The sequence below is a fragment of the Acipenser ruthenus genome, unplaced genomic scaffold (assembly GCF_902713425.1).
Source record: "Acipenser ruthenus unplaced genomic scaffold, fAciRut3.2 maternal haplotype, whole genome shotgun sequence".
Taxonomy (NCBI): domain Eukaryota; kingdom Metazoa; phylum Chordata; class Actinopteri; order Acipenseriformes; family Acipenseridae; genus Acipenser; species Acipenser ruthenus.
In genome coordinates, this window is record NW_026707849.1 from 1 (window position 1) to 17,163 (window position 17,163).

At 44.1% G+C, this 17,163-nt stretch overlaps 1 protein-coding gene across 1 annotated transcript; it reads right to left on the minus strand.

Annotated features, from left to right (window-relative positions):
* Positions 1 to 259: 259 nt before the first annotated feature.
* LOC131728430 (ATP-binding cassette sub-family B member 6-like) lies at positions 260 to 16,735 on the minus strand (the record flags this gene model as incomplete). Its single annotated transcript, XM_059019429.1, has 5 exons — positions 260 to 317; positions 934 to 1,019; positions 14,030 to 14,093; positions 16,343 to 16,419; positions 16,610 to 16,735. Coding segments are annotated over 5 exons (411 nt in total), but the record flags the coding sequence as incomplete, so codon positions are not given.
* Positions 16,736 to 17,163: the final 428 nt, after the last annotated feature.

A 17,163-nucleotide genomic window follows, 5' to 3' on the forward strand; every position in this document is an offset into this window, starting at 1 on the left:
TTTCCTCAACTGGTTGAAACTCCTGGCTAGAGAATTAATGTTTGAACACAGCCCTATGTGCATCACATATATATTATTGATTGCTCAAGGCTTGTTTACAAGCATTGTATTAGAAAAAACAATTACAATTCGCTACCATGTTCTTACAAGCACTTGCAGTACCAGTCTAGGAAATAAAGACTAAACACATGCTCTGTGGTTTTGTAAGGAAATTGTACAAACAACAAACGTTAAAATATAATAAACAAGCTTCACATACCAGAGCTACTGTTTGACCAGGCATGACTGTAAAGGACACGTCCTTCAGAATCTCTTTACTATAAAAAGAAAGAAAAAGTTGGTTGAATGGGATTTGCATCATAACCCCCGTTTCCCATTCATTGCTAGACCCGTTCTCAAGATGTGCCCCTTTACATTAGCAAGGGAGCATGGTGGACTGCGTACAATCGGCCAGATTTTAAGAAAGGATTAACATTGGGACTTTTCCTAAATCTTTTTATAACTAAAAAATAGATTTTTCTTCTGGTTAAAATAAAATGTGTCCAATGCACTTCTCTCAGTTAGGAAGGATAAGGTTCAGTCGCAGATTTGTCGAGCCCTTATTTCAAATTTCCAATCTGCCTTGCTTTTCTCATAAACTTTTAATAGGCAATTCCTTAAAAATGTTTTGATAATCAATGAAAATTATTGAAAGATGCACCATCACCACAAAAAAAGCATGTCATCAGTTTATCTGCTTAAAAAACAGACCAAACAAACAATGCTAAGTTGGTGTCAACAAGGTGGTAAATACCTGCAGTAAGATAACTGAAACCACAAAACAATGTATTTATTACTTTGGACTGCTTATGCTGACTTTGAAACCAGAGTGCAAAAAATCTGAAACCTGCCAAAAACCAAAGGGCTAACCTTGGTGACTGAAAGTGTGCTTACCCATTCACATAGTTGAAGTGAACGTTTTCAAACTCCACCTTTCCCAGTTTAAAAAGAAGAGGCCCAGCATTAACATCATCCGTCACCTGGCAATCGAAAAAAGGAAACAAGCTGAGCTCCCAACCTTTACACTGCAGAGGCAGACACTGCATCCCAGGAAAAGAAGCCAGATACAGAAGTCAGGTACTTCACCTGACCTATAGTGACCCTAAAAAGTATTCAACCAGACTGTAGCCTGCAATATATTGTTGGTAATGCAATCAACAGTTAAAGTTAAAACCACCAGCATGGTGTGCAAGACATACTCGAGATCTGCTCACACATGAACCCCCGTTCTCACTGCTAGCCCAGGAGAAAGAATCTGCGCTTCTCGAAGTGGAAGGCTGAGCAGTATTGCATCCTTCTCCGTCCTGTCCCCTTCCAGGTAATACAGGTGACAGAAGTCATTAGGTTATTATCATAACCCTGGTTCTCTGAAATAGAAATATTAACCATCACTAATGGGTTATTCCCCTTTAAGAACCCAAGAACTGAAAATCATTATGCCAACAAACTCTCGTGAGAGTGCATGACGCAATGTGAGTTGCCCCGACAAAAGCACACTGCAGCCATTCGCAAATTCTCTTTTTACTTTTGAGTCTCGTGGCTCCACAGCGACCGCGAAGACTGATGGTTAATATTTCTATTTCAGAGAACCAGGGTTATGATAATAACCTAACGTTCTCTTTCAAGTACGAAATATTAACCATCACTAATGGGTAAGTATACCCAATCTCTTGTCAGGACAGGCGCAAGACTCTTATGAGCTAACCGCGCTAGCAGTCCTACAAGGTGACAAGTCACTTACCGATCAATCCTTAGTTGAGGGGACGGCCTCTGAGGCAGCCCTCAACACCCTTGATCCAAACCCAGGACACAGCGGATCCACGATGTTCATCCTGTAGAACCTCATGAACGTGTGGGGGGTCGCCATGACAGATGCACCCTGGAACATCGCCCAAGAAGTGGCCTGCCCTCTAGTGGAATGGCCAGTGACCTTCTCCGGCGGGGGCAACTTCGCAAGTTGATACGCCATCTTCACGGTCTCCGTTAGCCACCTAGACAGGTGCTGTTTAGACAGAGCCTGGCCTTGGAACTGAGAACCATAGCAAACAAAGAGTTGCTCTGACAGGGCATAGCGTGTGGAGCATTCTGTCTTTGTCGGACTGGAAAGGAGGAGGGATATGGAAAGCCGAAATATTTTTCGGCAAAAACGCAGGGTTGGTCCGGAGTGTCACTCGTGACCGCCCCTTCCCAAAATATAAACAGGCTATGGCGTCAGATAGTGCCTGCAGCTCACTTACTCGCTTAGCAGAAGTGACTGCCACCAAAAAAGCTGTCTTAAAAGACAAAAGCTTTAGCTCTGAGGAATGCATGGGCTCAAAAGGTGGTTTCGTCAGTGCATTCAGCATGACATTCAACCGCCAGTGAGGAACAACGTCCTTCCTTGGAGGACGGAGTCTCTTAGCTCCCTTCAAAAACTGTCCCGCCAGGAAATGTGCTCCTGGGGAGACTAAATTTATCTTCACATGGCAAGCTGAAATAGCTGCCAGGTAGACTTTCAGAGTAGAAGGGCTCTTCCCATCATCCAGCAGGTCTTGCAAAAACTGTAAGATCACTACCATCGGGCATGTCGTGGGATCCTCTCCCTTCGACAGACACCATGTCTGAAAAACGCCCCAGTAGCCATACTGGGAACGAGTGGAGACAGCGTTCTGTAAGGTGTCAATCACCCTATTAGACAAACCCAGACTGCTCAAATGGAGCCGCTCAGTGGCCAAACCCAGAGCTGTAGGCTCGATGGGTCGTGATGCCACAGACCGCCCTGCGCCTGGCTGAGCAGGTCGCGGCAACTGGGCAACTGCCAAGGCTGTCCCCACAGGAGATGTATCAGTGAGGCAAACCAGACTCTCTTGGGCCAGTGAGGTGCTACTAGTAGGACTGTGGCCCTGTCCTGTCTGATCTTCTCCAGACTATCAGTGGAAACGCATAATGAGTATGGCCAGTACCAGTAATATTTATTTCTTAGCAGACACCCTTATCCAGGGCGACTTACAATTGTTACAAGATATCACATTATTTTTACATACAATTACCCATTTATACAGTTGGGTTTTTACTGGAGCAATCTAGGTAAAGTACCTTGCTCAAGGGTAAAGCAGCAGTGTCCCCTACCAGGGATTGAACCCATAACCTTCCAGTCAGGAGTTCAGAGCCCTAACCACTACTCCACACTGCTCCAACGCATATAGTGGATGCGCTGGCCACTGGTGAGCCAATGCGTCGACCCCTAGACACCCTTCGTCTCTTCTTATGGAGAACCACAGGGTGCAATGTGCCGACTCCCGGGAGGCAAAGAGGTCGATCTCTGCTCTCCCAAACTGTTCCCATATTAGGCTCACAACCTCGAGATGGAGTCTCCAATCTGAGCCGTCTGGATCCTGCCTCGAGAGGAGGTCTGCGGCAATGTTCACCACTCCGGGTAGGTCTATCGCTCGGAGTGAGAGGAAGTGGGTGTGAGCCCAGACCAGAAGTCTGGTGACCACCCTGTTGAGACTGGGTGATCTTGTACCACCCTGGTGGTTGATGTAAGCCACCACTGTCGTGTTGTATGTCCGGACAAGCACGTGTCTCTGCCTGATATCCTCTAGAAAGAACTGAAAGGTGAGAAACACTGCTTGCAATTCTAGAAGCTTTATGTTTTGGCCTCGCCACGGAGGCCGCCACACCCCTTGTGCGCCCCGACCGTTCCACACTCAACTGTGGTTGGAGGCGTCGGTGATAACGACTTCTCTTCTCGTGACCGCTCCCAGCCTGAAGCCTAGGCATAGGTGGGTCGGTTGTTTCCACCAAGAGAGAGTCCGGAGACAATATCTGGACACTGTCACCAAATGGTTGCGGTTCAGCATTGGGTGAGGGACCATCCTGTTGAACCAGGCCTGGAGGGGCTGCATATGCAGGAGGCCCAGGGGAAGGGATTGAGAGGCTGCTGCCATCAGGCTCAGAAGCTTCTGGAAGTCACCACTGGTAAAGCTCTGCCAAACTGGAATAGCTGCTGCTGTCATGGACTGGGAGTCCAGACTCAGACCCAAGTAGAGCTCTACTTGAGCTGGCGTCAGTTGACTTTTCGCATGATTCACCTTCAGACCTAGTCTGGATAGTTGATCGGTGACAAGTTCCGTGTGTTGCTGCGCCTGACCTGGCGACTCCGCACAAATGAGCCAGTCGTCCAGGTAGTTTAGAACTCTGATACACTTCAGTCTCAGAGTGGCCAGGATAGCGTCCATGCATTTCGTGAAAACGCGTGGCGCTAGGGATAGGCCAAACGGCAGTACACGGAACTCATAGCCCTTCCCTTGAAAGGCGAACCGAAGATACTTCTGGTGCCCTTGTTTTATGGGAATGTGGAAGTAGGCGTCCTGCAAGTCCACTGTCGTGAACCAGTTGCCCGGCCTGATGAACTGCGACAGCTGTTGCAAGGTCAACATCTTGAACCACCTGCGGCTCACATACAGGTTGACCTGTCTGAGATCGAGGATCGGTCTGAGGCCGCCGTCCCGTTTGGGCACCAGAAAGTATTTGGAGTAGATCCCCCCGACCATGTCGGAGGGTGGCAAGATGCGAATAGCCTGCTTCTGCAGGAGGGTTTTTAGCTCCTGAGCCAGTGAGTCGTTGGCTTTGGGGTCCTTGACCAGCAAATGGACCACCCCCCGAAAGGGGGGTGGTCCATGGCTGAATTGTAAGGAGTACTCCCAACGTATAGTGGTGAGCACCCACGAATTGCGGGTGCACTGGCCCCAGTACTCTAGATGGGCTTTGGAGAAGGGGCCCTGGGCCTGTGGCAGCAAATTCCTAGGGTTGTTGCTGCGGTTTCTTATCAGGCGCATTGCGCTGGAACCGCCTTTGCTTACCGCGCCCTCGACCCGACCTACCAGCGGCCGCTGGAGAGTCCCGTGGACCGCCCTGAGGATGCCATTGTGGCAGAGGCGGTGATCTCTGATACCACTGCTTCTTAGGCGGTGGTGCCGTCTTAGGGGCAAGGTCATTGAACGCCTTTTTTGCTTCCCTTGCCGCTTTGGAGAAAGCCACAGCTGACGGCGCGCAGCCACCAATGCTGCCATACTCCGCCCTGTTGCTTGGCTCAGAAGCTTAGCTAGCCGTAGCAACATTCGGGAGATCAGCCGCAGCTCCTCTGTCTGAACGAGGGTAAGACCCCCTCAGCAGCGGAGCTCCAAATGTGGCTCTGGTAAGCCACCAAACATGAATTGTAGTTGTCCAGCCGGGCAACGAAGGCATCAGCGGAGTAAGCCTTCTTCAGAAGGACCTCCGTAACCCGACATTGCTTGTTTGGACAAGCTGCATCTTTGGACAGCAGCGCAAGGTTCGCTGGCTGTGCCAAGGCTGGAATAGTTGACCGACAGAGGGAAACTGGACCAAACCTATTTTATCCCCCTCATGAATCCCATAGGTCGTACCCGACCGAGGGACTGCAGGGGCTGTGGCCGAGTGTTGCCACGATGCGGTCAGTTCCTGCCAAAAATCCAGGTCGATGGGCAGGGCCTCAGAAGGTATCTCCTTACACGCGTCATAAACATAGCACCTCTCAACTGTTGCGCTCGGTCATGGCACCCTAAGTGCGTCATTGGCTCGGCGCATCAGGGGTATGAGCTCCCTAGGCAAGGGAATCAGAGGCAGCGAGTCCAATGCTGGATCCTCTGAGAAAAACTCCTCGCACTCCTCAGCTCCTTCTGAAGCGAGGACAGAGAGAGCGTCCTCCATTCCCCCCCCCTCAACTCAACCTCTGCCAGTTCTGGCAGCGGAGGGGGGGAGAGAGAAACCACTTGTGAAGGTGGAGCAACAGGTGCTCGCATCACAACAGGTGCCTGCACTGGCAGAGACCGCTCCTGCAACAACTGGGTCAAAGTTGACTGCTGTTGCTGGAACATCTCATACATATACCGCCAGCGGTCCGATGATCGGGACCTGTGCCTTCTCTTCTTACTCCTCGGGGAAAGAGAAGAAGCAGGAGAGGAAGAGGATGAGGAGGAAGAAGAAGGACTCCTCCTCCTGTGCTTCCTGGAGGCGGACTCTTTGGAGCCACGTGCCCTGGCACCGCGCTCAGCTGAGCAAGGTCTCTGGCTAAGCTCCCTGGAATGACTGGAATGACTGGAATGGTGTTCCCTGGAGCAGAGCTCTCCAGAACTGCGTTCCCTAGAGCGCCCCCTACTGCTACCAGCTGCCTCCATAGGAGGTAACTGCGCCGGGGTAATGGAGCTATCACTCGACTGGCGCATAAGCCTGGAACGTAGTGATCGCTTGCTGAAAACAGCGCACTGTGCACAAAAGGCAGGGTCCGCCAGAGCTCGCTCTGCGTGTTCCTGACCTAAGCAGCGCACACATCTTTTGTGGCCATCAGCTGCTGGCAGCTTAGCGCCACAGTCAATGCAACCGTGAAACATATTAGTGTAGGTACCGAGACGTTGGTATCAACAGACTTAGTAAAAACTAGTTTGGGTACCCAATGTAAAGTATTACCTACAGTTAGCTTGGTACTGAACCTGGTACTGAGCGTTCTAGGTACTGAAGGAGTTGGTACCGACAGACTCAGTATAACTAGTCTGGGTACCAATAAAATATTATTGGAATGAAGTCTGACCAGTTAGCCTGGTACCAAACCTGGTACCGAACGTCAGTTCTGGGTACCGTTGGTATCAACAGACCTGGTATGAACCAGTCTGGGTACCAAATACAAATACCTACCGTTGGTACTGAATTGTAGCGAAAAACGCGGTAGCGTCAGTACCGAAGCATATGCAAATGCAGTAGCGCCAGGACCGAGCATATGCAAACGTGGTAACGTTATTACCAAAGCGTATGCAAACGCGGTAGCGTCAGTACCGAGCGTATGAAAACGCGGTACTGAGACACGGTACTGTCTCAATATAGATTAATAACTCAAAGGCTGCGTCAACTCCGGTACCAAGGTACAAAGAAGAAAAAACACAAACCTTGCGCTAATGCACAACAGCAGCAGCAGCCAGCAATCTCACAAAAAGCAGGAGATCTCACGAAGAGATGCACGCCAGCTAACTGTACAGTGAATAAGATTGTGTTACAGTACTACACTTTCAAAGACTGCGTCAGCTCTGGTACCAAGGTACAAGGAGAAAAAAACGCTAATCTTGGGCTAATGAACAACAGCAGCCAGCAATCCCACAAAAAAGCAGGGGATCTCACGAAGAGATGCACGCTAGCTAACTGTACAGTCAAGAAGACTGTGTAACTGTGGAATGAGCAGCACGAGTACTACACTCAGTAGATCCACAGTTACAGGTTATCTTCAAGCCTGAAGATAACCTCTGTACTACAGCCGTAATACAGTGTCGTGTGAGCCCACAGAACTCGATCCCGTTTTCTGTAAGATAAAGAAAAACAAGGGAAAGGGTATACAGTAATGTAAAAAAACACTGAATACACAAAAAATAATATACAACAACAAAACTATCTCAACCGAAATAGAACTTTTTTTTTTTTTTTTTTTTTACTGGAATAGAGTCCTGTCCAGAGGAGAGTTATCTGCCGTAATAGTGAACTAGACCCGGGGGAGAGCGAACGCAAGTCGCAGGCTCCCACTGGCTCACTGCCAGTTCAGGCTGACTAGATTAAAAACTCGACAATAATAATAATTATTTTAAACAACAGGAATGACCGTGAGTAAAACACTCTCAGAGACAGAAAAACTGCAAAAACAGGTTAAACAAGGCAATACTACTAAGTAATACTTAGCTCAGATGCTTTCACTCTTAGTGAAAAAGGAAAAAGAGAATTTGCAAATGGCTGCAATGTGCTTTTGTCGGGGCAACTCACATTGCATCATGCACTCTCGCGAGAGTTTGTTGGCATAATGCTTTTCAGTTCTTGGGTTCTTAAAGGGGAATAACCCATTAGTGATGGTTAATATTTCATACTTGTCCATTTTGTTATATGTATACAGGGAGGGGGGGGGGGCCAGTTACAGGTAATTACAGCATTCTTACCACTTCTGATGAAGTCCACACTTGAACCCTTATACCCTATAGCTTATCAGTTTTCTGAAGGTGAAAAATGGGGAGCAGGTGGATTTCATCAGGGAGTTCAAAGACAAGGTTATTTGCAGGGATTTAGCCTGCAAATAACCTTGTCTTTGAAGATCTGAGTGTATCGAAACTATGCCCACTAGAGATGCTGTTTTGAGGGACAGATGTTTTAGGGAGCAAGAGCTTAGCAGTTCGAAGGGTGCTTTTGTTAGCCTCCTTAAAACTAGGGGCTCCACTGGGGGACCGCTGACCTACAGGGTGCTTAGGGGCAGGAGGCCTTTAAGAAATGTTGTTACAATGGACTGTGCTCCCGCAGGGTGGCCCTCTCATCCAGGCTGGATGGGGCAGAGGAGTGAACTTTACAGAGGGCGTTGTCAGGCACTTGTCGTATAGTTCTCTGTGTGGCTGCCTTAGTATCCCTTGCTGAAGTGGCTGGTCAGGGAGGAGTGTGGAGCTGGGATTCACTCTGAAGTTAATCTGACTGTTAAACCTTGTGTTGAAGGTGACACACACCTTTGCACAAAGAAGCAGGTCTTTTCTTTGATGGAGCCGTATTGCTAGGTGGAAGTTGGCATCCTTCAATGTATCTTGAGTAATGGCCCCACCTTGAAGACTGTTCTGGTATTTCTGTGGCAAGTCCACTGGAGGACCAGTCCATGTGGGCGTGTATTAGCTCTGTGTTTGAAGGTTGTGATGGAAATGATATTCGATAACTGTGTTGTATTACATCCAAGCCACATGTGTCTGTTGTTATTTCCCTCCAGTGACTGAAAATGTGAGATACCCTGCCCCCGGGTGTATAGGCTCTTAGGGATTGTTTGGGTCGGAGCGCGGGGTGTAAAGGCTCTTAGGGCTTGTTTGGGTCGGAGCGCGGGGTGTAAAGGCTCTTAGGGCTTGTTTGGGTCGGAGCGCGGGGTGTAAAGGCTCTTAGGGCTTGTTTTGGTCGGAGCGCGGGGTGTAAAGGCTCTTAGGGCTTGTTTTGGTCGGAGCGCGGGGTGTAAAGGCTCTTAGGGCTTGTTTTGGTCGGAGCGCGGGGTGTAAAGGCTCTTAGGGCTTGTTTTGGTCGGAGCGCGGGGTGTAAAGGCTCTTAGGGCTTGTTTTGGTCGGAGCGCAGGGTGTAAAGGCTCTTAGGGCTTGTTTTGGTCGGAGCGCGGGGTGTAAAGGCTTTTAGGGCTTGTTTGGGTCGGAGCACCTGGTGTAAAGGCTCTTAGGGCTTGTTTTGGTCGGAGCGCGGGGTGTAAAGGCTCTTAGGGCTTGTTTGGGTCGGAGCGCAGGGTGTAAAGGCTCTTAGGGCTTGTTTGGGTCGGAGCGCAGGGTGTAAAGGCTCTTAGGGCTTGTTTTGGTCGGAGCGCGGGGTGTAAAGGCTCTTAGGGCTTGTTTTGGTCGGAGCGCGGGGTGTAAAGGCTCTTAAGGCTTGTTTGGGTCGGAGCACCGGGTGTAAAAGCGTTAGGGCTTGTTTGGTTCCCTTAAGTTGTGCCAGATGAGCTCTATTAGCGATGAATGTGCTTCTGTATTAAGGCCTTTTACATGAGCAATCCACCTAAAAGGTTACTGCTCTTGCTCTGGAGTCTGGTGTTAATACAGCACCTCTCTGCACTTACAAGCGTATGTATTCGATCAAATTGTTACCGTCCTTCTTGCACTTCAGTTCATTTAAACATGATATGAGTTTTATTTTATATATATACAGACTGATGTCATAGCGTATTCATAAACATGGACAAATGCTTTTAAAGGGTGAGGCAGCATTTCTGTGTTACAGGCGAGAATGGCGAAAACCCTGAAAATACAGTTCCAAAAATGTTGCATTTGCACCATTTTAGTTGCAGTCTGGAGCCCTGTAATCAGTCTAAAATTTTCAGAAGCAAGTTTCAGAAGCATGCTCCTTCTGTTGGTTAAAATGTTCAGAAATGTATTAAGTTTAACAATAATGGTAACATTATTACCCTGATTGAGTTGTGAAAGTCAAAAAGGGTGTCCTACTGTGGACAAGGACATGAAAAGTGTCACAAGTGTCAAAGCCAGCACTTGGGCTGTGCTTTAGTGCTCATGTTTACCCTATGTTTGTTATTGTAGTGCTCCAGGGAGGTAAGGGAGAGGCCGTGGTAACCCAGGGAGACACAAGTTAAAGTGGGGAGCGGGGAGATTCTGCTAGCCTGGAGTTTCAGCAGGGGATTAGTCTCTGTTTGATCTGCACGGAGTGGAAATTCAGGATTAGGTGTGACATTCAAAACCCTTCTTCAAAGCCCAACCTTTTCATCTTGTGTTTGTAACTCAGATCATAGGCCGGCGCTGAAATGAAGACTTGTGTTCTTAGTAATGTTACATTCTTCTCTTGTATTACAGTAACTGGAACATGTTTGGCTGAGAAGATCCAGAACACCACATCAAATACAATCCAAATCCAAGGGTAAAACTAGTCGCATCCATTTTACTGTTTAAACTATACATATTTCCAGGGATTCAAACAAGCATGTTATTGGTATACATCATCTGCCATGGCTATTAATTCAAAATCAGAGCAATCCGTATGATAATAAAGTGAATGACCATGACATATCAACAGTATGTACAGAACAGTATAGAATAGGAATTAGCGAGGCTCGTGATAATTGGGTTAAAGATTATCCAGATATTTGCAACAAGTGTATCTACAGATCAATGGATGTATCGACAGACAGACACCCCCATATATCATAAGAACACAAGAACATTTACAAACGAGAGGAGGCCATTCGGCCCATTTTACGGGTTTGGTTGTTAGTGGCTTATTGATCCCAGAATCTCATCAATCAGCTTCTTGTAGGATCCCAGGGTGTCAGCTTCTGGGGAGTTGGTTCCAGACCCTCACAATCCTCTGTGTAAAGAAGTACCTCCTATATCCCTTATCTAATATTCCCAATAATTTATGCTAAATAATGTTGCTACCAAGATTCATGCCAAGGGGATAAGCTGTTTTCCAGATATATGTAAAAATCTGTGAAATGTGACATACAGATAGGGCCACCACCACTGCATCCCCTCACAGGGGCTTTCATCCCCAGTGGTCCACAGGTCCGCATGAGGACCACCACCTAAAAATACACACTTAATAACATTTGTCAATTCAATTATATATTTGTCAATTCAATTATAACTTAGACCAATTATTTCCATATCTGATGCCGAGAGACTAATGCATGCCTTTGTTTAATCTAGAATTGATTATTGTAATGCACTTTTTTCTGGTGTCTCAAAACGTGTGGTATCCCGCTTGCAGCTTGTTCAGAATACCGCCGCTAGAAATCTGACTAAAACCAGGAAAAGTTAACATATTACCACTGGCTCCCTGTGTAGTATAGAATTGATTTTAAGATCGTTACAGTTTTCAAGTCAAGACTAAAAACGCAATTTTATAAAATGGCTTTCTTATCTTAGTGGGTTTTAATGTAACTTTAAAATTGCTGCTTTTGTATTATAATGTGTATACTGTTATTTAAATGGTCTGACTGTGGCAGTTGTATGTGTGACGTGCTATACAAATGTATTGTGGTTTGCTATGTACTGTACAGTGCTTTGTGATACTTTTGTATAAAAAGCGCTACATAAATGCAATAAATACATAAATATACAGTTGAGGTCAAAATTTTACATACTCCAATGGAAATCTATAATTTCTAGAAATGTCTTGAAAACAATGAATTTTAGGAAAAATCTTTGGTAGCAAAAGTTTTGCTTTTGTGGATGAAGAAAAAAAATTACAAGAAATCTCAAATATTCTAATTCAAATGCATTAATACACTTTCGATGCCATGATTATTATTATTATTATTATTATTATTATTATTATTTATTTCTTAGCAGACGCCCTTATCCAGGGTGACTTACAATTGTTACAAGATTGATAGGAAATGATAGGAAAAAGCCACTTTTAGGAAAACGTCACAAGGACAATCGCTTAAAGTTTGCAAAACGGTATTTGAATGATGGATATAAGTCCTGGTCAAAGGTTTTGTGACCTATTTGGTCACGCTGATAGTCATTACATTTGGAGAAAGTCTGGTGCGGCGTACAAAGAAAAGAACACCATACCTAATGCCAAGCATGGAGGTGGTAATATCCTTCTATGGGGCTGTTTCTCCTCTAATGGCACAGGAAATTGACATTTAGTTCAAATACATGGTAAAATGGACTCCATAGCATACCAAAAGATATTAGCCAATTACCTGAAACACTACAAAACTTGATATAAAGCACAACTGGACGTTCCAACACGACAACGATCCAAAGCACACATCAAACCTACTTCAGAATGGTTAAAGAAGAATAAAATCAAGGTTCTGGAATGGCCTAGTCAATGGAAGAAGGCTCTGCACAAGAGAAGTCCTCGGAATTTGAATCGTTTAAAAGAGGTTATTATTGCTAAAGGTGCCTCAACTAGCTATTCATGTCATTGTCCTTGTCTGGGTACGAATACTTTTGAATTAGCATTTTTGGAGTTTTGCAAAAAAAATTGCTGAAATAAATAATTGTAGACATCTATTTTTTGTAACGTTCTTTTCCTCTTTTGCTACAAAAGATTTTTCCTATAATTATTTGTTTTTGAGAAACTTCTAGAAATTATACATTTCCATTGGGAATGTAAACTTTTGACTACAGCTGTATCCCAAAACAGACCGGACACCTCAATCCTTGCGACTACTACTCTGTGATCTGCGCTGCCACAGCACGTGCGGGACGATGAAGAAAGATTTTACAAGTTGTGCAAGACAGAGCACAGTTTGCAACTTTCAATGAAATTACTATCGGAAAAAGAGTTTCTTGCTGTTATTTGTTTGTCATTTCCAATTATATGCTCACTATGAACAGCAATGTTAACTAGACTTGTACTGTTTAATAGTTTAGTAGTGATTCTTTATCATTATTATTATATTGATATCAATGCAGACCCAAACATTTATGATGGTCCTCATATGTGAATTGTCCATTTATTTTAGCTAAACCCGTGTTTTTTTATTTATGAACTGCCTTACTATGGCATTACAGATGATTTCAATAGTTTTCTAGTACAGCACCCACTCGATATATCGTGGGTGTCGGGGTCCAATACAAATCCGCTCTATATCGAGGGCCATGATATAGCGAGAGATCCATAGAAAAACAAATAGGCTAACAAATACTGTACAACCACTCCCTCGTTTTATCAGGGGCGTCAGGGTTCCGTTTTTTCTCATTTTTTGTATAAAAAGCAGCACACCGTTTTAATTCGTACAGTGGAGGGTAATTGCTTCTCATCAACTTCAGTCTCCAATTAATTTCATGAGTCTTCCTCATTCTCAAATGCACAAACCCGCTACATTAAAAGAATCCATTCCCAACATTCCTAGCTTGTTGCTAGGGAGCTGACGTCACTGCCCTGTGGCTTTTGCTAGTGATTTGCTGCCACACGTGAACACCTCGTTGGCTAAAATAAAAACCGCCTCAGCAAGTAGATATTTAATTTGCTTTGTGTTATTGTGCAAGACGTGTGTATATGATAACAGTACGATATTAATGCTTTGTTTCTTAATTGTTATGTATACTGTTGTTTGTGATGTGCAGTACAAAATAAAACTAACAGTAATTATAAGTGTCTATGTATATTACAGCTAAGGCATGTGCAGTTAGACAGTAAAAATGGGGAGCCAACTCCAGGACCACGATATATCTGAATCCACAGAATAGCGAGGGGCGATGTAATGAGGGGTGGGTGTAGTTGGTTGATCTCAAAACTTTGTCGAGTTAGGTCTTAGAGGATCCAAATGATTCAGCATCACCCTAGGAAACACTTGACTAGATAACCAAGCATTATGTTTGCCTTTTTAATTGCTGTCTGGTTGCTGACAGAGGTGAGTCTATTATAAGGCCAGCTCACTCTATTCTCATCTCTCCAATGTTCTGCACTAAAGAAATACATTCCCCACCACTGATTTGCAATTAAATACAAACAAATAAAAGCTCACCTCCTGCTCTTCAGTAAAAAGCTCAAACATGTTCTCCATGTCTATGAATGAACTCTGGATCATCCTGTTGACAAACAAAATCATTCACTTTATTTCTGTTCCCTACATCCTTAGTTAAGGTGTCTGCTGTTTAATATATTTATTATTTCAAATAACAAGATAGCTTGATGAGATGCAGGATCCCAAGGGACAGCAAGAACACATTCAGCATTACATCACACAAAACACAAATCAGTAAATCACAAATTACTAAGACACAGTTAGGGCTTGAGTATGCAGAACACTTATGTAAATTTAGAAGACACAATCCATATAAACTGAATATTGTGCATATGATCTGCCCTATTCCACGTACGACTATGTCATATTTGCTTGGTGGTATATGCCAGTAGTACGTGGAATACTACAAGTCCCTTTTGCAGTATGTAGCATACTGCTTGAATTCTCCCAAAAGATAGGCGACAGACATAAGTGTTGAACTTCATTCATTTCCATGGGATTTCCGCCCATGCATGCTAATTACCAGAGCCGAGTGTTCAGCACACTCCCAAAGTTGCATGTAAAGTGAGGAATGGCATATTCTATATCATGTAAAATGAGATCTGCGGAATACATCCTGACTGGATTATTGCAATGCTCTGTTTTCTGGTATTCCCAGATGTGTTACATCGACTGCAGCTTGTGCAAAACACCGCTGCCAGGGTTTGAACAAGTAAAAGACATGATTCCATGACGTCGATATTGACAGCCCTACACTGGCTTCCTGTGAGGTTTAGGGTTGATTTTAAGGACATGCTTATTACTTACAAACATTAAACAGTTTCATATTTAAATGATATTTTAATCCCATGTATACCTAGATGACCACTGCGATCCCAGGACGTAGGATTGCTTACTGTCCCTAAGGTATCAAAAATGAACACAGGTGTGTTAGAGCATTTAGCTTTAGGGCCCCTGAATTATGGAATGTTTACTATTGCTTGTACAGTATCAATAATTTATGTTGTACCTGTGAAGCGCCTTGCGACAATTTATTGTGCAAGGGCATATTGTTATATGAAATAAAGATTGATTGATTGATTGATTGATTGATTGATTGATTGTTGACATTTTCCACACACTGCTTTGCTGCATATTGTAAAATTGCCACAAAAGTGTAAGTATTGATCAAAGACTCTCTTGTTTTAAAGACACAGTTCTGCACCCAAGGGTTAGAGTCAGAGCTACCAGCACAGGTTACACCGACTGATCATTTTAACTCAAATCTCTCCTTCAAACTCAACAAGACAACAGGACGGGGTTACAGATGGGATATATTAAATAGACACTTTAAGAAGTTTAGTTTAATTCTATGAATAACCATGTGAACATTTCAGACAGAGAGGAGGCCATTCACCCATCAATACAGAGAGAGAGAGAGAGAGAGAGGCCATTCCACCCGGCTTGCATAGAGGCCGATTGAATTCAGAATATCATGTTGTTGTCTCTTTAGGTTGTTTTAACTTGTAACTAAGTAATTCCATAAATCTATATTACATTTTCATTTACTAGTTTTGAAATAAACACAAGTTATAGTAAACATGTATTTTCATTTTCAAACTCAGCTCATAAAGACGGTGTTTGCCTGTTTCATTTCTCAAAAGGGTTCATTTTGTTATCTCCTTTTGGGATTTAAAAAACCTCAATCAAGTCTCCCCTTGCCCTTATTTGTTTTAAGCTAAGTAGATTGGATTCCCTCAACCTATAATCAGAAGCCATCTCTTCTAGCCCTTGGATGAGTCTTGAGTCTCTTCATTGGACTCTCCAAAGCAGCAATCACGTATTTGCATTGCAGCAATACAAATTGAACACAGTATTCTAAGTTATGATATAAATAATCCTCTAGTTTGATTGATTCCTTGATGACATGGAGATCAGGCTAATGGGTCTGTAATTTCCCGGTTCCGCCTTATCTCCCTTCTTAAATATTTTTAGAACATTTGCAAGCCATCTTTATCAATTTGTCAGGCTCATGGATATAACCTCCCTTGTACATTAAGCACTCCAGGGAATCGGTTTGTCTTGAGAGACTCCTCTTAGTACTTCTGTTTGATTTAGACCAAAAATCTGTTTAAAGTAGTCATTCAATACATTTGTGTTTGCTTTCACTACTAAGGTTTCCCCATTGTCCCTTAGGCTTATGACTTCTCCCTTTACTTCTCTTGTATTGTTGCAGTATTGGAATAACTGTTTCAGGTTTTCTTTTACCTTTTCAAGTTAAACAGCCCTGGGTGCTGAATATTTTGTTCATCGCTTTGCTAAAAAGTGCCTTACCTGTAGTAGGTACCAAACCAGTTGAGAGGGGTGTAGAGCTGAATAATGTAGGTTCCGAAAAAAACATAATCACCAACCTGGAATGAGGACATATTTTAAGGTATGTTAGTAATGTGAAAAAATGTGATCAGTTTTGTCAAACTAGAAATCTGTGTGTCTGTCTTCACCACAACCTACATACATATCACAAATTATGAACAGAAAAAAACACTGCAAGTGAAACCTCTAAAGTCAGAGATGTCTTCTGGATTCACTTCCATGCTTTACCTTGAGCTTGTTCTCAGTGACAAAGTAGGCACAGAGCAGGGAGCCGGCCAGTAACCCGCCGCCAATAACGAGGTTCTGAGTCTGATTGAGCAAGGCCAGAGAGGCATTCACTTTCCATTCAGAAGCCTGGGGGACAAACAGCAACAGAAGATCATATGATAACAAACCTCCTCAAAGAAACCATTGCAGCTTCTGCTGGGCAGTTTCTGGCTCTGTCAGATTTATTTAGATTTATTTATTCATAAAAGCCAGCAGCATCACTTGATAAGGATATGCATTTGCAGTGCCACACTTACAGAAACACATTGCGCACAGACACGACTGATATTTTATAGTAAGGTTCTATAAAATACAAGAACACAAGAGCACAGCAAAGAAACTTATTGTGGAATACCCTAACATTTCAAATGTCAATTCCATTGCTCTCTGTAGTTTCATGTGTATCTGATTGCTCTCTGTAGTTCCATGTTTATCTGATTGCTCTCTGTAGTTTCATGTGTATGATTGCTCTCTGTAGTTTCATGTGTATGATTGCTCTCTGTAGTTTCATGTGT